General features: G+C 61.3%; 2 protein-coding genes across 7 annotated transcripts; one reads left to right on the top strand and one right to left on the bottom strand.

The window, feature by feature from the left end:
• The first annotated feature begins 3 nt into the window (after positions 1–3).
• BGLAP (bone gamma-carboxyglutamate protein) lies at positions 4–2540 on the top strand. The gene is made up of 4 exons (XM_027530474.1): positions 4–1586; positions 1840–1878; positions 2078–2147; positions 2302–2540. Exons 1-4 carry the CDS (start codon positions 1523–1525, stop codon positions 2429–2431), a joined length of 303 nt encoding a protein of 100 aa, XP_027386275.1. The 5' UTR covers positions 4–1522; the 3' UTR covers positions 2432–2540.
• A 100-nt stretch (positions 2541–2640) lies between these two features.
• Positions 2641–7640, bottom strand: PAQR6 (progestin and adipoQ receptor family member 6). 6 transcript variants are annotated; one of them, XM_027530396.1, is made up of 8 exons: positions 7421–7544; positions 5922–5997; positions 5349–5476; positions 5011–5216; positions 4770–4896; positions 4294–4390; positions 3943–4093; positions 2641–3626 (listed from the first exon to the last, which is right to left on the bottom strand). In XM_027530396.1, exons 2-8 carry the CDS (start codon positions 5970–5972, stop codon positions 3352–3354), a joined length of 1035 nt encoding a protein of 344 aa, XP_027386197.1. In that variant the 5' UTR covers positions 5973–5997; positions 7421–7544; the 3' UTR covers positions 2641–3351. The 6 variants fall into 6 exon arrangements, with proteins under 6 accessions (XP_027386197.1, XP_027386183.1, XP_027386192.1 ...); XM_027530382.1 differs by having other exon boundaries at positions 5874–5997; positions 7421–7510; XM_027530391.1 differs by lacking the exon at positions 7421–7544 and adding an exon at positions 6605–6694 and having other exon boundaries at positions 5874–5997.
• Positions 7641–8753: the final 1113 nt, after the last annotated feature.

Below are 8753 nucleotides of genomic sequence, written 5' to 3'. Positions count from 1 at the left end.
CATCGAGGTCTTGGTTGCAGGGCTGCAAGAGGTCTTGGGGAGGGCGGGTGGGGGCTGTATTTGACCATCATGTGCAGAAGGGCTGGTAAGCCCCTTGTCACCAAAACCAGGACCCTTGGGTTCCCTGAGGCCAGGACAAGCCTCCGCGGAGTGTCACTCTGTCCAAGCCAGCCCACCGTTCTCTTTCTCTTGGGTTGCTTCTGAGAGAGGCTCTGTGGTGGGCCCTCCAGAAGGCTGGGACTTTGTCCTCTGGCTCGTCATGCCCCCTCTTCCCCAGCCAGGGCCACAGGGCATCAGGAGAGACTTGGCCAAAGGTGGGGTGGGTGTCTCCTCCAGACTGGAGGGTGAGAGGGGTATGGGTGAGAGCGTCATCCTCACTGTGGACAGAGGCCTGGCTGGTCTGTCTGGGAGCACCAGGGACACTGGGGAGATGTCAGGGTGGCCCCTCTTCAGACGCCACCCCCTACGTTGAGCCCAGTGGCTCCTCTCTCCTGGAGGTATCCAAACACCCAGCCGCAGGTGGGGGTGGGCGGGCAGTGCTGTGTCTGCCAGGCCTCCACCCGGTGAGCGGGGGTGGGTGAGCATACCCCTCTTCTCCAGCCTGAGCTGAGGCAGAAGCAGCTCTCGGGTTTTCTAGCTGGATATTCTGTCCCTTGGAGGACAGGTCCCCAGGGTTGGCACTGAGGAGGCTGTGAGGGCAGGAAGAGGATGGGGTGGTCAGGAGCCCAGGGGTGCTCTCCATCTTCCTGCCCCATGCAGACCCTGCGTCCCTGCCTGTGAGGGGCACGGGGCAGGAGGTCTTCAGCTTAGGGCCCACCTGGCCGGCGGCAGACCAAAGGGCTGTCCTTAACCTCAGGCCCGGCCCCACCCGTGTTGGCTTTTGGCTCTTGGCCCCGTGCTGCCCCAACCCCTTCCCGTGTCCTGATGCCCAGGGCCTGCACAGAGCCGAGCCGCCCCTGCTGTCGAGGCCTCTCTAGGACAGGGTTCCTCGGGGCGAATGAGGGCATCTGCCAGCAGGCCCGCCCTCCCTGGGGTTTGGCTCCTGCCCACGGGGCCAGTGGTGGAAATCACAGTCTGAGAGGCTGCAGCCCAACTCCGCGCGGTTCTATTTTAGACCCCCGGCCCCCCTTCCTCTCTAGGATCCCCGTCCTCCCCTCCCAGCCTGCCCCACTGATGGCTCAAACTGAGGCTGGGGCTCAGAGGGAGAGTAGGGGCTGGGGGACCTGGGGCGACCCTGCGGGGAGGAGCTGGGGACCCTCTCTGGAAGCTGGCAGTCTTGGGTTGAGGCGAACCCTCCTCCATCACTCTGGGAGCCTGCCCAGGGAGCCACAGCTCCAACCACAACCTCCTTTGGGGTTTGGCCGACAGAGCTGAGGCGGATGAGCCCCAAACAGCCCTGGCAGACTCCCCCATGACCCGCCCGCACCCCTGCCTCTGGGGCACAGCCCAGAGAGTATAAAATGGCGCTGGAGGCCGGGAGAAGCAGACTGGCCAAGTCCACGCAGCCGCTGACAGACACACCATGAGAACCCCCATGCTGCTCGCCCTGCTGGCCCTGGCCACACTCTGCCTCGCTGGCCGGGCAGGTGAGTGCCCCAACCCCTGCCCCAGATCCAGCCCATGGGAGCTGGGAGAGTAAGTGCCCGGGACTCACGCTCTCCTCACCCCTTCCACGGGCAGTCCCTGTGACAGTCTAACTAGCTTTCTGTAGTCTTAATCCATTTGCCCCCTTCTCTCCTTGTGGAGGAAGAGGAGGGAAGAGCAAGCTGCCAGAGGCAGGGGAGGGTGGGGAGGGCTCTAGGGATGAGCAGGGGTGAACTGGGCTCCTTTTCCTTGCAGATGCAAAGCCTGGTGATGCAGAGTCGGGCAAAGGCGCAGGTATGAAGTGGGCTGGACGGGGGTATGCCCCATATCTCCGAGGGTGCTGCCCACTCCCAGCACCCGCTCTTACCCCAGTCCTCTCAGTCCCGTTCTCCCCTCCTGCTCCCTCCCATCTGGCTCTCAGGAAGGCCAGCCTGCTCCTCATCTTATCCACCCAAACTGGGAGCCACCTGACCCCTGCCCCTGTGCTCCACAGCCTTCGTGTCCAAGCAGGAGGGCAGCGAGGTGGTGAAGAGACTCAGGCGCTACCTGGACCACTGGCTGGGGTGAGAGGAGGGGCGGTGCTGGGCCAAGGCCCTGCATCTGCAGGATGGGCTGGGAGGAGCGGCTGCTGTGGGGGCACCCTGGAGCCCCAGGTCCCGTGGGAGGAGGGGCGGGCACTTTGCATGGAGGCTGATGCCCGGTGTGGTGGGTTCTCAGAGCCCCAGCCCCCTACCCAGATCCGCTGGAGCCCAAGAGGGAGGTGTGTGAGCTCAACCCTGACTGTGACGAGCTAGCTGACCACATCGGCTTCCAGGAAGCCTATCGGCGCTTCTACGGCCCAGTCTAGAGCTTGCAGCCCTGCCCACCTGGCTGGCAGCCCCCAGCTCTGGCTTCTCTCCAGGACCCCTCCCCTCCCCGTCATCCCCGCTGCTCTAGAATAAACTCCAGAAGAGGAACTGGGGCTGTGATTCTTTGTCCATCTGTGGAGTGTGAGGAGGAGGCGTTGGGACGATGGCGAGTGGAGCCAGAGGTTTTCCCTTTTTCAGTCCCAGAAAGTGTGTCCCAAAATCTGTTGTTGATTTATTTATTTATCCCTGCCTGATTCCAGAAGCATTGAAGGTAGCTCCCTAAAGTCTAGCTAGGGTTCTCTCTAGCCCAGCACCCTCCCCCCACTTCAACCCACTGCCCCATCCATGACACACCCAAACAGACCAGATCCCAGAGGCCTGGATGCGGAGTCCACGGTTGGGACCAGGACAGATGCCCTCATGGCCACAGGCCAAGAACTGCCGGCGGCCAGCGCTGCCTGGTCTGGGGGCAGGGCACAAGCGGGCCTCCGAGCTGGGTTAACAAGCATTCAGGGGGGGCTGGGTTAGCCATGTTAGTTCTTCCCTGGGCTGTGCAGAAATTCCAGGAGCACCAGAAATGGGACCAGATAAAAGGACCCAGCGCCTCCCACCCCAGCCTTCGATGGCAGGTGGGGCAGCTCCAGCCTGGACACACGCACCTCCCCTCTCAGACCCTCAGTACTTCCCAACCCCATCAAGAGCCCCCTCCTTGAGCCTCCTGCTCTTTCCCAGCCTCCCAGGCCCTCTCCTCGCCTCTGTCTTCCCAGTTCCCTTCTCAGCTCCACGCTCTGTCCTCAGCCACCCTTGCTTCCAGGCTCAGATGTGCCCCCATCTTATCAGGCCTGGGTCTGGGCTCCTCCCCTACATGAGGGCCTGCCTGGCCTCTGCCTCTTTCCAGGGCAGACTCAGAGCTGAGACCTCACTGCAGTTTGGCCTTTGTACCCCGCTCCAGTGAGCCGCCTTGCAGCAGGGGGCATGTACTGGGGGCCCGAAATAGGGAAGCTGTGAAAGCGGCAATGATGAGCAAGTTCCCAGCCACTGCCAAGCCCAGAGTGGCCACCGTGCCTGCCAGGCCTAGGGGCGGTTCCTGCGTGGCCAGCCAGGCTCGGCGAGATCCCATATCAGTCAGCACCGCCTCCAGCTGGAAGTGCGTGCCCAGCACTGCACAGATGTGGAATAGCTGGTGGCTGTGGCCTGTGGGGAGGGTGGGCAGGTGAGGACACATATCCAACCCCCAGAGCTGCCCCAATTCGTACTGTGATCCATGGCGAGCATCCCATCATCTGGGCCTGCTACTCCCCTAAAACTGGGAATAAGAAACCCAGGGTTTCCTAAGGTTCCCAGAGTTATCAGCAACTATGAGTGAGCTGCTGTTCACAGAGCCCCTGGCATACGTGCTGCTGGTTTTGCTGTTAACCTGAGGGCCCTGCCAGGAACACTCTTAGTTCGCTCAGGGCTCTGGGGAGCTGTCTCCCTGACCGCCCCCCGGCCAGGCCAGGTCTGCGCTCACCGATGTAGTCAAAGCGTCCTGGTGCCAGCCGCTCAGGCAGATGAGAGGCAAAGAGGAAGCCAGTGAGCAGCGCACAGAAGAGGTGGTAGCCGTGGCTGGTGCTCAGCGCCTCCTGCCCACAGCTGCGGCCCCTGCCCCAGCACAGTCCCAGCTGGCAAAGGAAAAGCAGGGTTGGCAGGGAAGGGCTTTGGGGCTGGACATCATGTGTCTGGGATCTGGTGAGGACGGGGGGTGGGGTGCACAGCTGGACTGGATGCTGGGCTAGGAGGGTGGGTGGCAGGGCTGGGGTCAGGGCTCGAGGGGGTGGGACTGGGCACTGTGAGGGTCAGGATAGGAAAGCAGGAGCCTTACCCGATAGAAAAGCGGGAGGTTGTCGAACAGAAAGGGATAGATGAAGGCGGCCGAGCGGAGGATCTTACTGAGCCCAGGGCTTTCTAGCTCTGGGAACCTGGGAGGCAAGAGGGAAAGGCTGGTCACCATCACTATGTTCGGATGGGGGTGAGAGGAGGGCAGGGGACCTTTGGCCACCATGGAATGTTTAGTGGCTTCGAAAGCCCTTAGGCCACGTAACTCCTCTGTAAGTGACAACAGCTATAAAATGGGGATAGACACGGGCCGCTTAGGTCGCTGTGGGAGAGACAGAGCCGGGGTGGTGCTGGTGCACAGGCTCTGGGCAGACTAAGGCCTCAATAAACGGCCCCACAGCCACTAGTTTTGTTCAGGAGCAGTGGGGCGCAGGCACACCCAGCGGTCCTGGGTGTCCAAGTGTTTGTGGGCGCCCTGGTCTGCCCCTCCGCCTTCCCCTTCACCACTGGCCGAGAACCCACCGGGAGTAGCAGGAAAGGCCGGTGCACAGGAAAGAATTGAGTGCGGCGGCGGGCACGAAGAGCTGGTGCAGGCGGCTGTGCAGCCAGGAGGCCGGCATCGAGTAGGCGGCATAGGGGAAGGCGCAGCCTGGGGGCGGGGCGGGGCGGGGCAGGAACTGAGGCCCCGCCCCAGGACCCCCGTGCCACACCCCCGCCCTGCCCGAAACGCCCCTCCCCCTGCCCGCCACGCCGTGGGGCTCACCCAGGCTGTAGAGGCTGAGCGCACCGTAGTCCAGGAAGTAGCAGATGTGACGCACGCGGGGCGACATGGAGCTGAAGGTGTGCGCGCAGCACGATGCAAACGGGTAGAGGCAGGCGGGCAGCAGGAAGACGAGCAGCGGCCAGTGGTAGGGCTCCGACCGGAAGCCCAGGCCTGCTGCCAGCGCCAGGAGGCGCCACAGGAAGTACCTGCGGCGGGCACGTGCTCAGGCCACCGGAGCCCCGGCGACTCCCACTGCAGCCCGTGGGCCCAGGCAGTCCTGGCCCGCCTGAGTACCCACTTGAGCTCGAGGCCCAAGCCTGGGACAGAGCCTCCCTCACCAGGTGGGCAGGAAGTGAGTCCAGATGTTGACGGTCTCGTTGGTCATCTGGAAAGAGCTGAGGACACAGTCCAAGGCCGAGCTGGTGGGGCGGCGGTAGCCAGACATGATACCATCTTCCCAGAACACCTAGGGTAGTGGGTGGGGGCGGGGTGGGGGGAGAAGAGGGGAGTCACTGTGCTCCACCCTTTCTCTCCAAGAGAGATCTCTGGAAGCAGGGTTGAAGGGAATGGTCTGGAGATCACCATGGTGCCAAAGCCAAACTAAATCCAACCCCATCTCACCACAGGTTCCAGAACCCAGAGAGCAGGCGAGAAACAGAAGAGGCAGAGGGAGGGGACCAGATGGGGTTGGGAGTCGGTGGACACACGGCCTCTGAGGCTGGGGACTCCAGATAAAGCAGCGTTCTGGGCTCCAGGAAGCAGGTCACAAACCCTGCTCCTTAGAGAACAGGAGCCCCACACCAAACTGACAGGGATGAGGTAGCCTGTAGCAAAGATTTCTGCACTTGCACAAAGAGAAGCACCTCCGGCCAGCCAGCACCCTGGGAAGTAGGAGCTGGTGAATCCCTCACCCTGGGGACCTGGTGGACTCGAAGGAGTTGGGGCAGCTTGAGACTGAGCATGGTGGCCCGGCACCTCCACGTTGACCTGGAGACAAAGGGCAGAGGGGAATTAGGTATCTGACCCCATCCATGGGTCCCTTTTCACCGAGGCCCAGGCTGGACCCCATCCCTGAGTCCCAGGGTGGGCTGTGTACAGGCATGCATGCAGTGGTAGCTGGCCACCAAGCTGCTTCCTTCAGGCCTGGGGAGGCTCTCCCAGCTTCCCCGGTGGTCATAACCCCAGCCCCTCCTCAGCCTAACCTGGGGCTACTCAGTTCCCCCATGGAGAGGGACTGATCCATCAGGAGTGGAGTGGCCTCCTCAGCCAGAAGGCTGCCTCAGGAACCCTGGATCCAAGTCCCTAACCCCAAATTTCTGTCTCAGAAGAACCCTGACTTACAAAGGACAGCACAGAGAGAGCCCAGGCACACCACCACCACCGCTGCCGCCACCGCCAAAAAGCCCCTTGGCCCCCAGTGCCTGGGCTGAACACAGAAAACTCAGGGAGCTTAGGAAGAATTCTGGGAAAGGCCAGATGCCCACTGGTGGGGCAAGGAACTGGGGGAAGCCTAGCTCTTCCACGACTACACTTGCACCCCCGGGGGTGTTCTGGTCCCTGTCCCTCCTGAGCCCCGTGCCCTTCAGCCTCAGACCTGTGTGCTGCCTCCGGGTGGCCGCGGCTCTACTGCCCCGCCTGCCTCCCAGGCTGCCTCTCCCAGGCACATTCCTTGGCACAAGTGGAGGGGCTGGGCCACCAGGGTGGGTGGAACTGTCCTGGGAGGAGGGAGAACAGGACACCCCGCCCACCTCTCCAGGCGAAAACTTTCCAGCCCAGACCCACCCCTCTTCCTGCCGCTGTTCCTTTGCCTGCTCTGTTTGCGCCTCACACACTCCAGGCCTTACACAGCCAGCCCGAACCCCGAGCCTCTGCCCTTGAGCTGGATGCTGGGGACCCTGCTGGACACAAGGCAGATCTGGTCCCTAGTCTGCACCCCGGCTGAGCTTTAAGGTATCTACCCCCGGGAATTCCGGGGCCATCCAGTGATTAGACTTCCCTGGTGGGCTACAGTCCCTGGGGCCACAGAGTCAGACACAACTGAAACGACCTAGCATGCCAGTGATCAGGACTCCGTGTTTTCACCGCCGAGGGTCTGGGTTCCATCCTTGGTCCGGGAACTAAGACCCCACAAACCTCGGACCGCATCCAAAAAACTACCCGAGATAGATGACCGACCCCTCCCAAGACGGGGATGGGGGTGTCCTGACCTACCCTGGGTGCAGCCCAGCTACTTTGGGGAGGGGTGGACCAGGACGATGCTGGGGTCTAGTCCCCTCAGGGTCCTCCCCTCAGCACTAGGGTCAGGTCTCTGGAGTGGTCAGCTGTAGCCAAGGAAATGGGGGTGGGGGGGAGTGCGGTGTGCAGCTGGAGCAGGTACGTTGCCTCTAGTCCCCCAGGTGAGCTTCCTTACCCAGAGCTTGATGGGCGCTCCTAAGCCAGAGGGTCGGCAGGCCCCGGGCTCCACGGGCGGATCCCTGGCTCTTGCCAGCCGGGCCAAAGGGAGGGAGAGGAGCGGCAGGCAGGCGGGCCAGGCCTGGGCGGGGTGTGGGAGACAAAGGGAGCAGGGAAACAATCCTAGCCTTGTCCAGCCTTCAGGGAGCAGCGCAGGGTGGCCCAGCCCCATTAGCAGGCAGCTCACTCGGCCTCCAGCACACAGCCAGCCCCTCCAGCTTGACCCCACCCCACTGAGAGCAGACTGGCCGGAAGAGGCCCAGGCCCTATCCAGGAGGCAGCCAGGGTGGTATGGAGGGACCCCTCAGCCTAGGCTGCCCCACGGCTCCAGGGTTCAAGGCTCTCCCAGCACCTGAGGATGGGGGACTCTGCCGTAGGCTGGGCAGAGGAATTCCAACCCCAACTTTGGATTTTCCAAAATCACTTCTCACTGTGCTTTGCTGCCTTAGTGCCTGGTGCTGGACAGAATTCAGAGCAAATGCATTTGGTAAATGTTGGTTTAAACCACGAGGGGTTCACCAAGCTTCTCCACTCCCCAGACACACGAGAGGTGTGTCAATCCTAGCGAAAGGACAGGTGATGGAAGACTCAAGAGGCTGGTTTCAAGATTCACCCTCATCTCTCCTGTGAGGAGGCTTCTCCTTGATTCAGAGGACCCAGCTGAAGACAGCCAACCACCCCCAGGCTGTCACCTTCAAAACAGTTAACCCTTGAACATGGGTGTGAACTGCATTTATAAACAATTTTTCACTAAATATGTGCTCAGTGCAACATGGTCCATGTTTGAATCATGGATGTGAAACTAAATACAGAAAGCCAACTGGATAGCCATGTGCAGATGCTTGACTATATGGGGGTCAGTGCCCTAAAACCACATGTTGTTCATGGTCATCTGTATAGCCTTCACCCGTCAGCCTTGGTCTTCCCTGGTGGCTCGGCAGTAAAGAATCTGCCTGCAATGCAGGAGGCCCGGGTTTGATCCCTAGGTCAGGAAGGTCCCCTGGAGTAGGAAATGGCAATCCACTCCAGTATTCTTGCCTAGAGAACTCCATGGACAGGCTATAGTCCACGAAGTCACAAGAATTGGACACGACTGAGAGACTAACACGTCACCCTTGTGAAGGCACCAGCTCAGTGCAGTCAATGAACTTCACAGCTGTCAAAACTGCTTCTGGAGTTTGTGTTTCAACTGCTGGTTTCCTGCTTCAACTGGGCCACATCATAGAAACCTTTCCAAACTGCCATTTCAGCCTGTGATCTTTCCCATGTTCCAGTAAAACTGTACAGAAAGG

This window comes from Bos indicus x Bos taurus, chromosome 3 (genome assembly GCF_003369695.1).
Source record: "Bos indicus x Bos taurus breed Angus x Brahman F1 hybrid chromosome 3, Bos_hybrid_MaternalHap_v2.0, whole genome shotgun sequence".
NCBI classification, from domain to species: domain Eukaryota; kingdom Metazoa; phylum Chordata; class Mammalia; order Artiodactyla; family Bovidae; genus Bos; species Bos indicus x Bos taurus.
This window is presented reverse-complemented; position numbering and strand designations above follow the sequence as displayed.